Source organism: Lactuca serriola, chromosome 7 (assembly GCF_051521515.1).
Source record: "Lactuca serriola cultivar US96UC23 chromosome 7, Lser_US96UC23_V15, whole genome shotgun sequence".
Taxonomy (NCBI): Eukaryota; Viridiplantae; Streptophyta; class Magnoliopsida; order Asterales; family Asteraceae; genus Lactuca; species Lactuca serriola.
Window position 1 is genome coordinate 7,530,657 of NC_136414.1, and position 22,463 is coordinate 7,553,119.

General features: G+C 33.3%; 2 protein-coding genes across 3 annotated transcripts; both read left to right on the forward strand.

The window, feature by feature from the left end:
* The first annotated feature begins 1,225 nt into the window (after positions 1–1,225).
* On the forward strand, positions 1,226–5,173 carry LOC145063297 (ATPase GET3A-like). Its single transcript, XM_079010885.1, has 7 exons — positions 1,226–1,870; positions 2,228–2,352; positions 2,687–2,837; positions 2,905–3,015; positions 3,082–3,220; positions 3,308–3,423; positions 4,861–5,173. Exons 1-7 carry the CDS (start codon positions 1,601–1,603, stop codon positions 5,035–5,037), a joined length of 1,089 nt encoding a protein of 362 aa, XP_078867011.1. The 5' UTR covers positions 1,226–1,600; the 3' UTR covers positions 5,038–5,173.
* A 4,786-nt stretch (positions 5,174–9,959) lies between these two features.
* SSE1 (shrunken seed protein (SSE1)) lies at positions 9,960–14,272 on the forward strand. 2 transcript variants are annotated; one of them, XM_079009947.1, is made up of 8 exons: positions 9,960–10,367; positions 10,831–10,888; positions 11,259–11,484; positions 12,251–12,528; positions 12,669–12,919; positions 13,035–13,102; positions 13,198–13,259; positions 14,025–14,272. In XM_079009947.1, exons 1-8 carry the CDS (start codon positions 10,299–10,301, stop codon positions 14,084–14,086), a joined length of 1,074 nt encoding a protein of 357 aa, XP_078866073.1. In that variant the 5' UTR covers positions 9,960–10,298; the 3' UTR covers positions 14,087–14,272. The 2 variants fall into 2 exon arrangements, with proteins under 2 accessions (XP_078866073.1, XP_078866074.1); XM_079009948.1 differs by having other exon boundaries at positions 10,309–10,367; positions 10,831–10,904.
* The last annotated feature ends 8,191 nt before the right edge of the window (positions 14,273–22,463 follow it).

Here is a 22,463-nt window from a genome sequence, read left to right on the forward strand (position 1 = left end):
TATGCCCTAGTTTCAATATATGTAATGTAAATATGTAATTATATTATTATAACTTTTTGTTTCCATTGGGCTGTTATAAGGCCCAATGAGTGTGTGCGACATAGTCGTCTGTGTGATCTACTACTAGTTAAGAATTTTTGTTTCTTATGATTTTGCAACGTTTGTCATAAAGACATGTATAATTTTTAACCTCATAACATATACCAAAAAGAGATCTTATAAAGAATTATCTGCTAATCGAATATTGTTATCTGAGCTATGTGTTCGATCAACTTTAAATTAATAAAGTATGGAAATAATTGTGGAATATAATTACCATTATCAACCAGCGAATTATATGCATACATTTTAAGCAAAAGTTAACCTTATCCTTGAAATGACTATTTCAAAAAAAAAAAATCACATGGTACATCATTAACTTTTGGCCTTATTAAAGCATCCTTTGTTTTGGAAAAGGGAAGTGATTCGAACTCAACAATATTTTGCTATACACAACAATTTATGCATTATAGAGTTGTACAGTACAACAATTTAAAGCATCACTTGTTGTGCATGGAGAAAAATTGTTGTGTACAAATCATCTCCCTTTGGAAAATATAAAATGTCTTCAGTTTTGTTTTTTTTTTTTTTTAATGTACGTAATAAGATGTGAACAAAAAGTCTTTTTCTATGTGTTTAATTTTCATAAAAAATGTTTGTATTTTAAAGCATTCATGAAAAGGAATGGTGGTGTTGGTGGAGGTGTTGTAGAAAAAGAAATATCACATTAATATGGTTAGGCTTAAAAAAAATGTTTTCCAAAATAAAGCTAATTTTTTGTTTTCTACAAACAAACAATATTTTCCTCAAAGGTTTTTCATCCCCTAAATATAAGAGGCTAAAAAGACCCTTTACCAAGAAAAACATCACCAAACTGGCCAATTGAACTTTAATATTTGTTGTTTGATGTAACTAATGTATGTTTATATTGTAGATATAATTTGTTTGATTCAACCTTATTTACGTTTTTATTTTAACTAAAAGCTATGAGTTCATTTATTTGACGGGTTAAAAATAAGTTACAATCTATGATGCATATTTCCATATTTTTTGAAAAAATATTTTATGTAATGTCACACAAACAACTAGGTGTTTTATTAAGATTTTTCAAAAGCAAGCACAACAATCTTATAGTATCATTTTTCGAATTTGCCGCTAAACTTTCAAGAATCCATCATTTTACGTCATTTTAACAATTTAATACAACGACAATGTCCCCAAACAAAATCAAAGACTTCTACAATCGCGTTAACGGTTAGATAGAACCCAATTTCTCTGTTTCTGAGCGAATCACATCACATTTCTTCGTTCTCGAACCGAATTCCGTTGTTTTTGAACGAATCCACCAAATCGCCAAGGTGATCTAACTCAGCAAACCCATCGTCTCCAACAAAAAACACAGAGTAAATGTCCATGCTAGACATTTATTATTCTGATCTCCTTCTCAAACTAATTTCACATCAAATTCGTCAAACCCCGCCACCAAACTCTCTCCCCGGTTCCCAATTTCTAGGGTTTCTGTAAAATATTTCGACAGAGAGATAGATAGAGAGAGAGCGAGATGGAAGAAATGGCCGGTAGAGATAATATGCCGGAAGGGACGATGCGAAATGTACTGGACCAAAAATCTCTGAAGTGGGTTTTCGTTGGTGGAAAGGGTGGTGTTGGAAAAACTACATGTAGCTCTATCCTTTCAATCCTTTTGGCTTCAGCCCGATCCTCTGTTCTCATAATCTCAACTGACCCAGCTCACAATCTCAGCGATGCGTTTCAACAGAGATTCACCAGGGCCCCTACATTGGTTAATGGGTTCACCAATTTGTATGCTATGGTTAGTCTTAGCTCCTCTAATTTTTCTGGTTTTGGAATTTCTTGGGGTTGGTCTTGGTCAGTTCCTAAAAGTAAGTAATTTGTTTACATGATTGATGCAATTATGGAGATATATGGATGTTCGATTTGAAGTGATTATGTGATATCAGATAATCAATTATAATAGAACTTGGTAAATAGATAATAGGGTTGAATGTGTTAAATGCGAACCTATCATTTTTCTAAATTACAAAATGATGAAACCACGTTGCATGAAATGTATGTTGCTAGTATGCAGAAAGAAAGTACGTTGCATAAAAATGTGAATTAATGGGCTTAAAGTAGGTTGCTATCACATGCCTTTTAACGTTTTTTTTAGGAGGTGGATCCCAATGTGGAGAATGAAGAAGAAGAAGGTTCAGATGCAATGGACGGTTTCCTTTCAGATTTAGCAAATTCAATTCCTGGAATCGATGAAGCTATGAGTTTTGCAGAGATGTTAAAGTAAGAGCCCTCCATTATAATTCAATAATAAAAAAAATGATAAACATCAAATAAACTACCAAGCAGACACCAGCCATTTACTTATAGACAGTTTATTCAGTTTAGAGATAACACAGTTTCTACGTATACAACACTTTATTCACATACATCATCACCCATTCAGTCATTTTAACCACATATGACTTAATTAATGGGAAAGAGAAAGAAACTAGCCCTTAGAAGGTTTGACATTCAATTATGAAAGGAAGGAACCTTAAGTGGAATGTAGGCATTATGGTAATTTCGTATAAATTACAAGGTTAAAACTTTTAATATTTGTAAATTATAACCGAAGGTTGGTGCAAACAATGGACTACTCGGTGATAGTTTTTGATACAGCTCCCACGGGCCACACACTTCGGTTGTTGCAATTTCCATCAACATTGGAGAAAGGTCTTGACAGAATGATGAGCTTAAAGAGTAAATTCGGTGGCTTATTGGGTCAGGTATAAATAATAGAACTTTTAAATCAAAATTTAATGTTTTTTCTTCACCTAATTTGTTTAATGGCAGATGAGTCGCTTGTTTGGTGTTGGAGATGAGGTGGGTGAGGATGCAATTCTTGGAAAGCTTGAGGGTATGAAGGATGTGATTGAAAAAGTCAACCGACAATTCAAAGATCCGGTAAAAATTCAAAAAGTCAACCGACGATTCAAAATCAAAATGTTTGACCTTTTTTTTTTGTGATAGGATTTGACAACTTTCGTTTGCGTATGCATCCCTGAATTTCTGTCGTTATATGAGACAGAGAGATTGGTTCAGGAACTTACTAAATTTGAGATAGATACACATAATATTATTATTAATCAAGTGCTTTTTGATGAAGAAGGTACATAATGTTTAATTTTTATTTTGGGTAATAAGTTTTATTTTTAGGGTGTGTTGTTAATTGTACCTTTTTCTAATCATATTGCAGGTGTTGAATCCAGGTTGCTCAAAGCTAGAATGAAAATGCAAGGAAAATACCTGGATCAGTTCTACATGTTATATGATGATTTCCATATTACAAAATTGCCCTTGTTGGCAGAAGAGGTGTTGTTACTTACTTTTCCTACTTTCTTTATATGTATTGTAGCCATAAATTTTCATTTTCACACCGGTTGATGGTGAATGCTAAGGGTGAATATGGAAAGAAAATTGCATCACGTTCCCATCAAAGTAGCTGATATGTTTCCCAAGTCTAGAGTTTTATTGTAAGCCAAATGACTAATCTGCCCTTGGAATAATCATTTAGTACCTCAAGGAAATGATATTTGTGAAAGTTCACAGTTTTTAGTATCCCAATGTAAGTGATGCATTTCCTAAGTCCAAAACTTTCTTCATGCAAATTGACCAATCTGCCCTTGAAATTAATCATATGCTGACCGGCTGACCCTCAGTGGAAGTCCTGAGTACTACTCTTTTACTTGCATTCTTACAAAAATACAAAATAAGTAATAAGCATCCCAAGTTGGAAACTTTCATTTAGCAAAGTGACCAATCTACCCTTCAAAATAATGGTTGTGACCCCTCAATAGGCAAGTCACAAGTGAAATCCTTTGGGTGCTACTCTTTTCTTACTAAAATTCTAACAAAATGAGTAGTATATTCTCTTCTGGGATATCTCTAGGCAAATGATAATTCAACAAATTTTCTGTAAGCAAAATGACTGATCTGCCCTTGAAAAATAATTGTTTTTGAGATCACACACTCTACGTGTTATACTCAATGTATTGATCTCTAGTTCTAGTTCTTCCTTTTTTTGTTTTGGGATATCAGAACATAATGATATGCTTCCTAAGTTGGAAACTTTTATGCAAAAAGACTAATCCACCCTCGAAAATAATCGCTGTTGACCCTTTGATGTAAAATCTTGCACCAGTTTTCTCTCAATTTCTTAACCTTTAATGAAGTTTCAACTGTTACTCTTTCCTTTTTGGATACCCCAAGCATTATGTTTCCCAGGTAGGAAACTTTTTGAGCAAAATGACTAATCCACCCTTGAAAATGATCAACATCGAGTCCTTGATGAAATCACACATTCTACGTGTCCACTCTAACTTATTGACTTCTTTGAAAGGCTCAAGCTTTACGCTTTCTTTGAAGTTGGGATCTTATATTTAAGCAAAATGACGAATCTAACCTCAAAAATAATTACTGTTTACCCCTCAATAACATCACACATTCTACATGTCTATCTATTTTTTGATATTTTTTGGAATGTCTCAACTGCTGCTCATTTCTTACTTGTATTCTCCCTCTCATTTTCCTCATTCGGAAACTGTTTTTAAGCAAAAGGACACATCTACCCTTAAAAAAGAATCGTTAAAACAACCCCTAATAGATTACATTCGATATATCTTCTTTCAGTTTCTTAGCTCTATGATTAATGGGGATTTGTTTTAACAATATATTCTTTTGATCTAAGCAAAATGACTAATCTACCCTTGAAAATTTTTGACTTTTAAAGATTCATTTGATGAATAATAGGTTTGTGGAGTGGAAGCTTTAAAAGCGTTTTCAAAGCACTTTAGACAACCTTACGACCCTTCGATTACTCAAGGGACAGTAGAAGAGCTGGAGCTAAGAGTTTCAAGGCTACAAGGACAACTTAGAGATGTGGTATCAGAACTAGAAAAGGTCAAGAAAGGCAAACAAGTACTCTGAAAAGACTTTTCTACCCTTTTTTAAAGATATTTTTACTTTTCATAATCATATATGTATAATCTATTCAAATTTCTTTTCGTTCCTTTTCCCCTAAATTTTAAATTAGATTCCAATAATTAAAATCCTTGGTTTCTAAGTTGTAAGGTTTCTAACATCCGAAAGGAGTTATATATATATATATATATATATATATATATATATATATATATATATATATATATATATATATATTCATAGATTTTTTAAACACTAATGTACCTTTTCATGGGGTACCAATTGAGTAAAAAAAATTAAGATTTACTTTAAGGTAAATATTTGTACACAACACAAAAACCAAATTATACGCCTAACCACAAAACCAAATGTTCATGTATGAACATATGTATGTCAATAATGATGCATGTTAATAATACATGTTCATGTATGAACATATGTATGTCAGTTATGAACATGTCCTTGTTCATAAATGAACACGAGTCATTTTCATGTGGTTTTGTGGTCGTTTAATTTGATTGTATGTTAAGCATGCCCCCCTCAAATTATTTGTAAAGTTTTAATCATGCATCTTAACTTGGAAAAAAAAAACAATTAATACGGGCTATGAAACAAGACAATTGTATCTGTTTTTACATCTAAAAACTGGAGTAAAGGTGGAAGATGATGAAAAATACTATAATGTCCTTTAAGAAAAACTCATGTACCACAATCAATGCTCCTTATATCTTATAATGACTACTAATAAGTAGATACAATGATTGCAACTGAGAGCGTCTACAATCCATTGAATTTCTAAGAGTCGAGTTCAATGGAGTGCCAGTAGGAGGGAGAAAAATTTACCACTATAATTCCATTAAACTCTCTTTGTAGAGTTGAATGGTAATGGAAATCTACCATTCATGTCATCATCTCTCTCTCCAATGTCATTCTCATGAACCATTGTTAAAACCCCATTGTGGATGCTTTGAGTAGATACAAGTTATTGACACCTAAAGAGTTTCATACATACTTTAATCATTATACTACTCGTAAAGTTTTAATTACAAAAAGCATCATACTAGGAGCCCAAACAGTATTCTGTTACATCAAATTTAACAAAGTAATACTATAAAAATACCATTTTGTCCATCAAATTTAACAAAGTAATACTATAAAAATACCATTTTGTCCTTTGATTGATTTTAATATTTCAAGACGAATGTTCACTTGTTAAAAGTATATTTGATTCATTTTTGGACTTGTTCAATTTGTATGCTTTTATATTAAAAAGTTTTTCAACTAATACTTAAACGTTTATGTTTATCATTTACAAAAGATATAAATAAAATGTAATTCTATATTGGGAAACGTTCAAATACGAACTACAGAAATATTAGGAATCATGAAAACAAACCATGATAGTATTAGACTATAAATACAATAACATGGTTTGTGTATTAAATTGTATAAATATGTAAAAAGAATATGTCACGGTATTCATAGTTTATATATAAGAACCATGTTAGAGTATTCACTTGCACCATGTTCTCGAGTTTTTTAGGGAAAGAAAGGGAAGGATTAAGAGTGGAAAACGTGTTCTCCAATTTTTCTAGGAAGGGAAAGGAAAGGAAATAATATGAAAGTCTTAGGGTGCGTTTGGTTGTAGAAAAATGTTTTCATTTTCTAAGAAAATGTTTTCAAAAAATAGAGTTGAGTTTTCATTTTTAGTTTTCAATGAAAATTTTAGAAAACACGTTTGGTTAGAAGTGGTGGGGTTTTCATTTTCCAACTTAAAAATTTGGAAAACTGTAAAACTCGCTTTTCTAATTTACATACAACTTGGAAAACTGAAAATTTTTATTTTCTTAGAAAATTTTGGAAAACTGAAAGAACCAAACGCATTTTCAAAATTTCCGTTTTTCTTGGAAATTTTTCCTAGAAAATTGGAAATTTTTCTTCAACCAAACGCACCCTTAGTTTTTTTACACACAAAATCATTTGCCCAATTTTGGGCGGATTGGAAGGGAAAGTAGACACTGATCGATTTTACCCTTACCTTTTTTCTCTGCCTGTAACTTCATGTTCCTCCTCATACAAATTCATCTCCCTCTCACATTGACTCACACCATAAAACTTGTTCTTCATTTTTCTTCCCACAACTTTTTCTTTGCCACTTCCAATGAACATGGTAAGGGTTGCGATCATCTTCTTCTTTCCTTCTCACAACATATTCCTTGCCATCAAGACCCCCTCTACTTGAACCATCATTCTCCATGGACTTACCCTCATCGTCTTCTTTCCTTCCTCTTCTCCTTATGAAGAAGTTGATGAATCTTAACCAAGGGTAACAACGTCATTTAATCATGAAATTTCTCTCCATCCCCTTGCAACTTGAGAACATATATGATAATTCTTTTTGTCGTTCCATACCCTTCCCTTTCTTTCCCCTCCCCTTTTCCCTCGCCCTCCTTAATTTTTACATTTGAGAACAAGGCGTTAAACTATGAATAGTTGGTTGTTCCTAACCTTTTTAGGGTTCTTATTAGATCTTTTGTGTTTCTATATTTTGATTGGATTTGATGTAAATGTAAGCTTGGAAATTTTGTGAAATATATCGATAATCCTTAGATGGTTTTCATTAATTTATCCCAGGCATTTGACAACATACAAAGGTTCAGAAAAATGTTGTTTTTAAAATTGGGGTTCTGATCAAAACCCTGAAATTCATTTATCTTTGCATGTTATTATATACATCCTAGTATAATATACTCTAGTATAAATATCCATATTTATTAACTAATAATTTCAACTACTAATTATTACATTATTATTATATAATCATCATTTTATTATTTTCAACTAATCATTTCCACCATTTTTACTATTATTTAAATGTTTTAACTATTATTAACATAATAATTATGTTTGTTATATTATAATAGTATAAATAGAATTATAAAAAAATATCTAGAACTAATAATCTCCAATCTCATGTTTCTTGTAATTTTAAACATAACATAACGTATATAATTTAAAAAATGTTCCATATAGGCATAAATGAATTATATTGTAACAGTATGTGTCATTAACTATTATATAGTTATAAATGAATTATATTGTAAGCATTTACAAACCATTGGATTACCTTTTAGAAAAATTTACAAATTTAGCAAAAATCATTAATATCTTTTCATTAAGTAGCCAAAAAATCACACGTGATTAAGCTGACCGTCCCAATTGCTATTCCACTATGTTGGGCTACAAATTTGGCCCATTTTCTGCTCATGGGTTGGAAGCATTCAAACCATATGCAGTGAATTGCGGTACTACAACGGTTAGCGGAGGTAAAGAACTGTGATTTTCAAAATAACGGTTGGGGATAGTGGTGACGCTATTAGCGTTGCGATTTACCGTGATTATTACCCCTGCTATAGGGACGTTATAACTGTTATTTGAATAAATTCCTTTTTAGACTGTTTTATATAAAACAATTTTTTTTGTCATTCTATTGAATAAAATTGTGATTATGTGCATGTGGTTACTTCCATTGAAACCATCTATGTGTTGTCTTGGTAATTGTGTTGAAGACGTGAAATACTAATTAACTAAATTAGGTTGAGCATTGAAGTATAATTTACTGATTAATACTCTAATATATATATATATATATATATATATATATATATATATATATATATATATATAACAAAATATAAATTCTATATAATATAAAAAATATTATACCACCACGACAACCGAGATTTCAAATAGTGGCCGGTGACTGTTATTTTTGACCGCAATACTGAATAGTTCAAACCTAAAAAAGCTAGAAGAACCCTCATTCAACTTCAAGAAATTCTCTCAACCTTCTCGATGGCTAAAAATCAATATTCATCCAGAAAATTTATAAGTACATCGGAAATCACAGGTAAATAAAATAAAATAAAAACTAAATTAACTAGAGGAAATTGCAGGTAACCTTAGGCTATCTGCGATTTCAAGAGAAAAAATATTTTATATTTGACGAAGTCATAGGTGGCATAACAACCAACAATTTCAGTGACTTTTTTTTATGAAAAACTTGATTTTTTGCCTACTTTTTTGAAAAAGATCATTAAGATATTTAGCTAAATTTGTAAATTTCTATGCTTTTCATATTCAATCTTACGAAAACACTAGCAATTAGGGTTGTTCACTAATTTGATAAAATCGAATTGTCCAGTTGAACAATTTGGTTTGGATTTTCAGATTTTTGAATTGGTTTTCAACAAAACCGAATTATTATTTTGGATTTCGGATTGGTTTTGGTTTATAAAATAAAAACCGAATAGTCCAAAAAAACCGAATAAATATTATTTATTTATTTATAATATATTGCTATAGTTATTTATTAATTTTGTAATTTATTTTTTTAAATAGGTTCAAAACGTTTCAGCCGATAAAAAAAACATCAATATGCATTTTTTTCTCAAAAGTTTTCTATCTATAAAATATTTAACTATAATAATCTTATTAGTAGTTTATAAATTTGAAATCACAACTAAATAATTTGTTTTCGTTTATTATGTAAAGTTGGATAATATTATAATTATATGTCGTTTTAAAATATTTTTGTTTTTGAAAACCGAATTATAAAACCGATCCAACCGAATTGTAATCGGATCGGATTGGATTTGAATTTAATTTGGACTATTCGGATTCATGTTTTAAAAACCGAAATCAATTTGGATGTATTTGATTGAATCGGATCAAACCGATCCATCTGAACAAAAATATCCTAACGATATCAAAGAGCAATAGCAAATTTAAAGAGTTTCATGTATTATTTATGTGGATGAGATGTTTCGGTGCATTACGAATGCGGCGCCTAAATCAATTTTATGTAATAAATGGTATAAAATAGATTAGGGTGTAACTGTAAATATAAAACCCTTTTCAAGTTTTCATCTTTTCAAGGCTATCTTATGCATACGTCATCAATCATTCATCACCAAATACATAAATCAGCAAATCGCAACACCAAAAGGGTTTGATTCCTTTCTGGTCGTTTTTCGTCTGGGTTGATCCAAATTGACCAAGCATTCAGAAAAGATTCCACTTTCAGTATTTCGTTCATGTGGGTTTTTTGCACATATACGTCGTTGAAACGAGACGCGATTGAATCTCCATAGATTTGAAGTCAGACTCATGTTCAGTTAAGAATCGAGCAAGAATTGACTTTTTAGTCACTCAAGGATCAAGGATTTTGACTTGGGGGTTCAGTTAGATACAGTTTCTTCGAAGCTATGGAGGCTTATAAAAGATGGGTTCGGAGGAACAAGGAGTATGTTCATTCGTTAGAGTCTCTTGCTAACGTAAGCCTACTGAATATCTTGTAATATAAAAAAAAATCTTCAAAATCCATCTGTTCTTGAGGCTTATTGATAGTTGCTTTTGCGAATTGGGACTTGTAAATCGTTTTTGATAGTGTGTGTTATACTTGTGCTTCTAAATCTACAACAATTTGTCCCAAGTTTTAGTTGCTCAACATGACTTGCTTTACTATGGAAGTTTAAAACCTAATTCAAGTTTTGAAAAGGGGGGATGTTGGGGTGGACTACAGACTACAGATGATGATAACATGTTTCTCATTAAGGGAACGGAAAATTACTAACTTTTTAGTTCGTTTAAAACTTCTTTTTCATCATAAATCATTATGAACTCTTTCCCTATTAGGATTTAAGGTATTTATTTAATTTTATATATTATGCTATTGTTCTAAGTTGTTATGTCATATAAGGATTTAATGTATTTAAAATACGCCATTGAATGTTTCAGGGATTGACATGGCTTCTCCCAGAGAGATTTTCCGAGTCAGAAATAGTACCAGAAGCAGGTTTTGTGATATTTTGGTAACATTTGCCTTCTTTTTTTTATCATCTTTAAGGCCAAAAGAGAATACTGCGTTTGTCATACATTGTACTCACAATACAAAACAAGTACACATACTGTGTTTGTCCTACATTGGATTGAGGCTGACAAAAAATGACAAAAGTTTGTCCCACCGAAAAGACGTAAATACCCTCCTCATCCTCATCATCCAAAATATCCCTAAAATCTTGTTCTGTTCAGTAAAGTAAAGTCCAATCCCGTTCCATGTAACAAACGCAGTCCAAAAGTAACATTTTTTTGACACATGAAAAGTCAAATATAGATGTTTAAAAGTCAAAGTGGACTCCTTATGACATATTTTTTTTGTTATGCAGTAACATCGATATTGGGTATAATGACTGCTGTGAATGAACATATAATTGAAACGACTCCAACAAATCCATCCCAAATGCATACAAGACATATGGAGGCGTCTTCTTTTCCATATTCATTGTTTTTGACTTTGATGAAAGACGTGGAAACTTTGGTTGAAGTTGTGGCACAACATTTCTATGGTGATGACAATAGATGGAATTTCCTTGCTGTTACAGAAGCCACAAAGTAAGTAGTGTCTCTCTATGACCAATTTCTTATTGAAAAAGTCAACATTTGACTTTTAAGAGTCAAATCTAGTTCATTCAAGATTCAATATTGATATGCATTCGTTGGTAGCTTTAGCATCAGATCTTTGCATAAGTAGTGTTTCGTACATGCTTTGATTTATGATTGATAATTTTTCGAAATTTAAAAAGTTTGTTGTGAATTATCAAAGTCAAACAGTGGACTGTTTGACCTTACAATGTCAGCTGTCAAACTTACTTTTTTTTTTTGGCTCCAACCCAACACCAAAACATATTTTACACCAAATTTGGTGTTAAATCACCTGCACATCACTGTTTCTTACACCGCATTTGGTATTAAACTTTCCCTTTACTACCTGTTCCTTCAACTTTGAATGTTATGTATTTTTAGTTCATTATTTGTATAATGATATTTTATAGTATGTAATATTTGTTACTTTGTGTCTTTATGTATTATCCTTAACTCTTAAGCATGCTTGACAACCCTTAAAAAAATCAGCATAACTTGTGAGAGTCAAATCTAGTTTTTTCAAGGCTCAAAATTAATATGCATTCATTCATAATTTAGCATAAGAGTCTAAGCCATAAGCCGTGTTTTATATACAATCTATATATTGGTTGATTATTGCTCACAAATAAATCATGAAATTTGATGTGAATTTTGAAGCTGAAAATTGAAACTGTTTTGAATTTATAGTTTATATTGTCAAGATATCAGATAATTTGACTCTTTTACCCATGATCAGGGTGCTAGCTAGATTAGCTTTATTGCGAAATAGCGGGTACAAGATGTTATTGCATGGAGGGGAGACAACGAATGATGGGAATTCTACAAATGATGCGGAACAACAGGATGTGCGTGGACGTTTATTGCAGCAGCAGCAGGGGCAAAATGGTCATTTCACTCCTCAAGGAAGAGCTCTCTCTGCAATGAGTAGGTTCGGTGAAAATGCCCGTATGCTTTCCGATCCAACATGGTTTCGCAGGGTAGAACATCATCAACGTGCAGTTATGGAGCTTCCAGGTAATTTTCAGTTTCTTTTAGTAATTGGTTTAAATTCAAGAAATAGCAATGTTGTAATATGACAAATTGGAAAATATATGAAAGTTTTTGTTGCTATTTCTTGTATTTAGCAATTTTAATGTATGGCTTATGGCTTGCAGAAACGGAGATAAAGAGACCTACAATGTCGAGTTTTTTGTCCGAAAAGGGTATTTCTGGAAGTTTATTTTTGATGGGGGAAGTAATGTTCATTGCAAGGCCGCTTGTATACGTTCTTTTGATAAGAAAATATGGAGTTAAATCATGGCTTCCTTGGTTGGTTTCTTTGTCTATTGACATCATCGGGATGACTTCATCAATCGCATGTCAAAAAGACCCCAAACTTCCTCTATCCGATCCCGAGAAGGACGAGGTAAACATATCCTTAAAGTTTTTATGCAGTTTGCTATGATGAAGGGTATTTTAGTCAAAGACTTAAAACGGTTCCCTTCTACTTACTAATTTGTTCCGGTTTGAATAAAATGCAGTTGAGAAGGCGGAAATTGTTGTTGGCGCTTTACCTCATGAGAGATCCGTGTTTCGCGAAATACACACGGTATAAATAATTAAATATAATTTGTAAAAATCGTTTTATTTTGTTTTATTTATTGATTTTTGAGATGGGATTTTGATTTGGCTTTGTATTGTCAGGCAAAGACTGGAAAGCACTGGAAAAACATTGGAGCATGTCCCGGTTGTTGGGTTTCTTACAGGTTTGTTGTTTTTGAATAACTGATGACGAGGATGAGGAGGGCGTTTATGTCTTTTGCACAGATGAGAGAGCGAGAGCGAGTCCCAATCCCACCTTTTTGGCGGGTTAAAAATTGCAATTTTAGTGATATCAAAAGTCCGAGTTTCAGTTTAATGGGAGCCGAGCCAAATGCAGTACAGTCTGTCTAATCAAAGTCAAACTCTTTTTACATTGAAACTCTCACCCATCAACTTTTTAATCATTAAGCCCTTCTTTTTTAATGGGTTTTAATTACATATTAGATGATAATTTTTGTGTAAATTAATTATATAAATTTTCTTAAATCATATTATTATTTATCAGTGTTTTTATTTATTTATTTTGATTTCATTATTTAAAAATCTTGTAATTCTTTTTAACGTGTGTACCGATTACCAAATATGTGGAAAACATAGACTCAAATTTTTTTACTTTACAAATTGTGAGAACAACTAAAAAAGGTATATGTCATCCATTGTTTTACCATCTTAAGTTAAATGACAATCTCCATTTACAAAACCAATCATGTCGTACATGGCTTCCATCCATTCAATAAATAAATTATGTTTTATAGCTCTTTTTTGTTTTACAGTAATAAAAGTATATAGAATAACTTAGTAAATCATAGTTTTTATATGTACAATTGTTTTATACAATAAAATATTATAAACATCAATAAATAAATTTTTAACAAATAAATGAAGTGTTTATTTAACCAATCCCTTTGTTATTTTCATGTGTTTTGCAGCAAAGTTGATTGAACTTTTGGTTGGAGCCCAAACACGTTACACCTACATGTCTGGTTCTTGATTCATGAATGGAACTAAATTGTATGTCATGTTAGTTTAAGCAAACATTCGTATGATTTGCTTTGCTTGTGAAATTCTGAGAGGATGATTTTCTAGAATAACATGATGTTTTCTTGATGTATTCGAGGTGATCCGTGGATTATTGTATTGTAATTCTAATCTTATACGTATAAGTTATTTGTTGAAATCATCGGGTCTTCTTGTTTTCATGTTGAAATGGCTGCAATGTATGTTTGTAATTTCGTAAAACAATAGCAACATTTTTTTACATCATTCACCCTTTTTGTTTGAACTTTTATGAGATGTTGTGCATCACTTGAGATTTCATAGGATAGTTAAATAAAAACGTTTTCAACTTTATTATTTACTTCAAGCAAGTTCAAAATCTACCTTTAGGTCCATAATGTTTGTAATATCCCAAAGCAGTAGCAACATATACAACAATTCTAGAACAAGAAGATCAAAATGCAGTATGTTTATGTAAAAGCATATTTTGTGTTGTTCTATCATGTATTTAGACAAAATTAAGCGATTGATTGATTTGTATGGTTTGCCAAAACATACCGGTTAAGGGCAATTATCAAAGCGACTATATGTTTGGTTCTTATGGTTTCATTTCATGCATGGTTAGTCTCTATGATTTCATTTTCTTTTATAATTTAAATTAATCTTTAGAAACTGAATCAAATCTAAAACTACCACCCACTACCTCCCTTCCACAACCACCACCACCACCGGATGCCCCATCATTAAAAAAAAAAAATCATGAAGGTGAGTCAAGAACCTTGGATGAAGCTTGAAATCTGAAATCGATTTATGTTAATTCATCGATCAAGGTTCGGAAGGCGATTCAAGAACCAATAAAAACAAAATGGGTATGTTTTCGTTGAGAACACACACACACACAACAATTTCGAATTCCCATTTTCTTCATATCACATAAATGTTTTTTACCATGTTCGTGAGAAGAGCTTGTAGGATCGTTGCTTGCAATTCTTAAAACTCGATGAGGTCATGGGAGGAATTACCCTAGATCCATCAACTACCCTGTGGGGGGACTATTGTTCCTTTGATAATCTCAAAAACAAATCAAACTTATCAAGTATCTAAGGGATATTTTTTTTATTTAAATTTACGCCTTTGAAATAAGGAGCTTTCCGAATAGTGGGAACCTGATTTGAACTTGTTTTGGCTTATATTGTAATTTTGATAATGATAGTAACTTAGAACATCTTTTTAAAGGTTTTGAAAAGCATTGTAGCAAATTGCACAAGGCCCAAATCATAAGTAATCCCAAAGTAGGTTGTCAAAAGGGCTATATGAGGACATGCCACAATATTTATATACCAATGTAACATCAATAACTTCTTTAAATTAACTTTCTAAGCCCTATAATTTTCATTAGTATACCCCTGTCCATTAGTTTAATATCCCATTGTTTCTCACTTGGTCAATTTCTAGCCGAATTGCAGATCTTATGAAATTCTTTTTATCCAATTCAATACTCGAATCCTACCTGCTGTAAAGGTTTTATTATCTTTTTCTCTTTGGCTTTTCATTAATATATATGTTATAACTATACACTTTAAAAGGACATCAATTTACACAAAAACAAAATATAAATGGAAGTCCACAACGAGGGTGACTGAGAACCAACCTACTCATGCATGCAGATCCAACAAAGGCAGTTCTTAACATCTTGAAAATCTTCCACATACGCAAATTCTACTGTTCATGTTAAAATCAAATTAGATAAGAACGCTAACAAGTCTATCACTCATTTACGAGATCAACATTCAAACATTCATGGGGGAAGTACCACATGCTGACTTTAAAAGAATTTGGTTTTTCCACTTCTACCAGTTTAAGCATAAGCATATCTCCCATATTGTGACCTTGTAATAGACCTTGCCCACGTTTCTTGGTCCACAATCGTGTTACAACAACACCATAATTTATGTCGCTAAGAAAAGATGCATATTCTCCTATTTTCTTTTCACGTGACACCCATCTCATTTCCCCAAAATCTAGTTCTTGAAACCTGTAACGATCTTCTGGCCGGAGAGGGACCCATCATATAAATAATATCCCCTTTTGGTGGAACCCAATCCATCACATAGAATGTTGTCACCAAGCCGTAAAAATTGGGAGGGTGTAAATGAATTCTTGGTTTCAAGTAACGTCAACTTGGGCTCTGAATTGAGTCTCAGTTGATATAAAGGATCACATAAAAGATTATTAAAGTTTCTGTTTAGGTAGGGTGTATATTATGCCCTTGAAAGCACGTATATCACTGAAGCAGGAAGTGCAGGAGAGACGATTCCATGCTCCACTATCCGCTACAGAAAACCACATTACAGTCGAGCACACAGGGATTACAAGAAACACCCACCCACATATTGAAAGTGAATAGACAAGGATACCCCTGGCATCTTTCATACCATAACGATCATTCATATGGAAAGGGTTAGTAATTGGGATATCAGGGAAATAAAATTCATGCCTTGTGATAGGGTTCACAAGCCAGAACTCACGGGGTAGAAGATCAAGTAACCACAAGTTAATCCAACATAAACCCCGCCATCAAAACGGGGAAGAATGGTTTTGAACTTTCTTCCTTCAAAGTCCTCTAAATGACAGATTTTCTTACAACCATGCCACGAGATACACATCTTCATGGATGGTTTGGACGCCATAAACGCCTTCCTGTTAGAGACTGCAAGTGTCCTCCATGACTTGCAAACTCCACCGAATGAAAGATAATCAACAACTCCCAGTTTCATCACAACTAAATAAAGCGGATGATCGTTAAGATCTGACCATGGTCCCACGTCACCATTATTGACCTTCTTCTTGCTAGATGCATTGTCATCATGATTCTGGTTTCTAGTCATCCTCTTTGTCTTAGTCATTCCTACACTTTCAAAAAGAAAATACAAAATGCAAATTCCACCAAAAATATAAAACTTTTATAATCATAGTCTTATTGACACTAATTAAAACGGAAGAACATGAAGATAGATTGAAATGTAAGGATTTTCGAAGTTGGGAGTGAATTGAATTGTTGTCAAATATCTATAAGAACAATATGCATGCAGCAGCAAAAAGCAGTTTATACTAGCATTGATGAAATACTGCAAATTAATAGTGACAATGGCTCCAGATGTGATCATCAATCCAAATCCTCTCAAATCATTCAGAAACTGAATCTAAACGTTCGTTCTTGGATATGATATAATTACCTGATTGAAACCAATCGATGATTCAGAAACCTGAATCGATGTAGAACTCCATGATTTCTCGCCAGCGATGGGATTTCGTTTTCACTTTCGCGATCACCATATTACAAATACATCGGGCATCTGCTATAAATAGCCCAAACAGTTTTCGGGCCTTGGAACCCCAAATAACCACGTATGTAAATGAAGTGTTACATAATTATGTGATTAGTTCAAAAATCTTTAAATAAACAGAATGTTCCAAAATTTTACTTATTCAAACATGAAAATCGTATTTTCACCCTTCTTTTTCTGACATTTTTGAACTGGAACAACTTTTCGATATGCTTTCCTGAAATAAGGCATTTTCAAAACTTTGACCATGTTTAAATGAGTTTAAGTGATATGGAACATAAACTTGGTAAAGAACTTCGAAAAAACTAAGGAAAAACGAGAAAATGGATCCCGCATGCCAATTTTTTTTAGAGGTGCTCTGTGTACAGGATGTAGATGGCAAAGAATAAATACCAATGTTTTAAAACCCGGTTTTTAGTTGACCCGGTGTGATGACCGGTTCACGGGTCAACCGGTTGAACCGTCAGGTCAACCTGGTTTATAATCTTTTTCTATTTTCATATACTTTTACTTTCCTGCATACTACATAGACATATAATATGAATAATTTGATGTCAACAAAGTTTAAACACAACAAACAACCACATAGAGTATTAATAACATGTTATAGATCAATCTAAACACAACAAACAACCACATACATATAAATAACAAAAGAAAACATAGTTGTAGACAAATCCAAACACATTACGACCAAACCAAATCATGGATCTTGAGAAATTGGAGTATTATAAGCATCAATCTCGCGGTCACTTAGTAACTGAAATTCACTATCAACTTCATCATCAACATGGTCACCTTGTGATTCAGAAGCCGGTTCATTCTCTTGCTCATCAAGCATATTTTCCAAATCATTATAATTAAGTTCTCATTCCCGCTCTTCTTCAACCACCCAAAATTTTGTCTTATCAATATTTTCATAGTCAACAGGATCGTAAGACCTCATATCAACCTTCAATCTACAAAAACATTCACAAAAAATCTCAAATATAACTTGGTCATTTTATAGCATAGTATATCTTAGCAAGATACCATACCTATTTTGTAAACGTAAGTTGTAATGAACAAATATAAGATCATTTAGCCTTTGATGTTCCAATCTATTCCTCTGTTGCGTGTGAATCCTTTCAAATACACTCCAATTACGTTCGCAACCGCAAGAAGATGTCGTTTGATTTAATATTCTAATACCAAACTTTTGCAAAACCGGAATATCTCCGGCAAATAACTTTCACCACTCATCTACAAAAGATATAGTTAACAAAAAAATATATTAGAAAATACAATATTTTATATATAATAATAACAAATTAAATTTAAATCATACCTGGACAAGAAAGATTACAAGAAGCAATGACACTAGACTCACAACTTTCACTAATCATTCACAAATCTTCATATCTCAGCAAATATCAAGATTGGTTGTGCCAAAAGATAAAGTCAACAATACATGTTGGGTTTAAAGATTCTAAATTAGCATATATTCTGTTAGCTTTTTGTCTTTTAACATGATCTATATTTAACATAGCTATAAGATTTGTACACTCAAAAGTCAAGCTTACTAACATTAGTTATGCTCAGAAAGAGAAGCAACAGAGAAGCAACAGAAACCTAATCGATCACAAACTTGTAATTCCAAACAAAGATATACTTCGGAAATCGCAAATCATTAACTAGATAGACTCAAAATTGGATGATTGGAGTAAGTGGATTAGTAATAGATGAGGAACGAAATCGCTTGGAGAAGAACGAAAACTCACCTTGAGAAGAACGAAATCGTTGGGTCGTTGCTTCAGTCGCTCCTGATGTCGCTCCTTCGATCGTTGCTTTCTTTCTTTCTTCCTTCAGGTCGCTATTCTTTCCAGAGGAGACGAGTTTGTTTTGCCTCGATCTCACTTAATTTGACATACCCTAATAAACGGGCCAATCCGGTTTTGTAGCGGTTCAACATACCCGGTTCAACTGCGGTTTAGTGTAAACCCAGCCGGTTAGATCCGGTCGGTATTTTTACAAAAACCCGCTCTAATTTGACCCGTCTTTTATCCCGGGTCACGGTCCAAACGGTTGAACCGGTCGGGTCAACCCGGGTTTTAAAACATTGATAAATACGTTATGCAATAAGTAACATCGGATGTTTTAAAAACTGGTTTGAACCGGTATCGAACCGGTTATACCGGGAACCAGGGGAGTGAGAGCGGTTCAACTATCACCGGTTTTACGTCGAATTCTAAACCGGATTGAATCGGCCGGTTTTTAGAAAAACACAGTTGAACCGGTTAAACCGAATAAAAACACATGGAAAAGAACTATTTGCATAATAAACTTTAGTGATTTTTTTCAAATTTATTTAGTTTTCTCTATATAAAAACAAATTGAGTAAATTACACGAATGGTCCCTATGGTTTGGGGTAATTTGCACGTTTAGTCCCTAACTTATTTTTTTAACTCGGAAGGTCCCTACTGTTTGTTTTTGTGGTACAACATTTCTATAATTCTATGGTAATGACAATAAATGGAATATCCTCATTGTTATGGAAGCCACAAAGTAAGTAGTGTCTTTCTCTCTATGACCAATTTCTAATTGTAAAAATCAAAAATTGACTTTTAAGAATCAAATCTAGTTCTTTGGTGTTAAATCACCTGCACCCCACTACTTCTTATACCATTTTGGCGTTTGATGAATGGTAAAACACCAAATTCGATTTTCTACTATTCATTTACACCAAATTTGGTATTAAAATTTCCTTTTTATGTTGGTAATATTGGCGTTATCAACATATTTTAGTATGATTATTATTACTATCGAGACAGACAGAGATCATTTTACTATCCGATATTGGAGGTGTGGGGTGTATACTCGGAGTGTTAAATGTGAACTTAGGTATATGGGGGTTCGGAGGCAGGCCCCTGGCCTAGGGTTGTTGTAACAACGTAAATTTTCAAAATAATTTTTCATTTTTCAAACAACATAATTATCATTTAAACATTCTCAAATCTCATGTTCAAAAATTGTCATCAACTAAAACATATCCCAAGATCACAAATAAAATCATTGGTCTGTGTGTACGGATCATGTCGGTGACTTCCCGCGATTGTCACTAGTACCTGAAACACATAACACAAAACACTGTAAGCATAAATGCTTAGTGAGTTCCCCAAAATACCACATACAACACATATAAGCCACTCGAGGCTATAACTCTGTATGACCCTCTGGTCAATGTGTCTCAGTGGGACCCTCCAGTCCCATAACTCTGTGGACCCTCTGGACCTAACTCTATGGACCTTTCGGTCCTAAATCTGTAAACTCTAAATCACACATAGCACAGAATCACATATCACATCATGTAAATAACATACAACATACTCTGTCACATAACTCTAATTACCACTCTAGGTAAAGTATAGTGAGAAGACTCACCTCGGGTAACTCGGTAAATCTCGAACTCGAAAATACTGATCTAGCCTCTGCCTAATCACATAAAATAATTATTCTAACCAATACGACTCTCAAAGGCTAGGCTATTCCATTTCTAAGTTCTCTCAGGAGGGTAAAAGACCATTTTACCCCTCCAATGGCTCAAAAGTCCAAACATTGACTATACCCTAAAAGTCAACGAAAGTCAACGATCAACTTTGACCAGACTCGTCGAGTGCACATAGGTGACTCGACGAGTCCAAGCGTGTCCTCTGGGTCTGTCTAAACCTCACTCGCTCGACGGTTCACCACTGGCCCTGAATCGCGGGGCAACCCGACTCGTCGAGTCCCCTTATGGACTCGTCGAGTTCCTTCCATGGCAACACTCAAACGACCTTTTAAGGTCATATCTGCTTCACCAACTAGTAAATCTAACCTTCTAGCACTCGAAAGTCACGTAAAGGTTCGAACTTTAGGCCCATGCATTACACTTTCATCTCTATATCCCAAAATAACCCTTAAAATGATAACCTAGGCCCCAAACTCATAAAGGATTGCATAAAGCTGAAGAATATGGACTCTCTGGACCTCTCAAAGTCCAGATCTGATAATATTGGCACAAGAGGACATCACACACACTAGATCTCTTACCAAAAGTGAAGAGAAGAAACCCTAGATCCATGAAATCTATTACTCAATGAAGATAGACATGAATTCTTACCTCCCACAGCAGCTCTGAACGAAATGATGGAAGATTTGAGTCCCACAAGTCAGCCTAGCTCGAAATCCTTCCTTCCCTTTGCTAAAACACACCAAAGAATGATGAATTAGCCCTCCACTTGCTCTACAAGCTTTCTCTCTGCTCTCTAGGGTTTCTCAGGGGTGCAATGACCGCAAATGGAGGACATAGCGGCCCTTAAATAGGGAACATGCCCCAAGATTTTGGGTTTCTGCCGCTAGCACAGACTCGTCGAGTCCCTTCATTAATCCAGTCAGCGAATCACAATCCTACTCAACGAGTCTAGGCGTCAAATCATCGAGTCCTTTTCTATAACTCAAACTAAAAAGATTAAAATGAAATACCTGGGAATCCGGATGTTACAGTTGTTCCAAGGGGTAGCATCTTTATGGGGCTCGGGGCAGCGCCCCGAAACCTAAATGAACTTCTATATAAGGAAAGAGTTTGGACATGCATTTTCCTACCAAAACATACAGATGACATCATGATGATGTAGACATCGATTGTGTCCAATAACTACCCTTTTTTAGCATCAATTTGGTGTAACCAACATTTAACCATTTTCCTTCCTTGTATAGATGCAAGGTGAATGTTCCAGGAAAAGGGTTGATAATTTATATACATGGAATTGATCGTGAGCAACTCTTTATCTCTCAAGAACACAAATCATCACAAGGTATTGTGTGCTTCTAAATTCATGTAATCCTAGAGTATAAGATACGAATTATAGATTTCAGAAAGTGATATAATCACGATCCAAATAATATCCAAGTGTTATTGTTATTCCGAAATCCTTATATCTAACATTTTATAGTGTCAGTTCCTTCAACTTTGAATGTTATGTATTTTTAGTTCTTTATTTTAATAA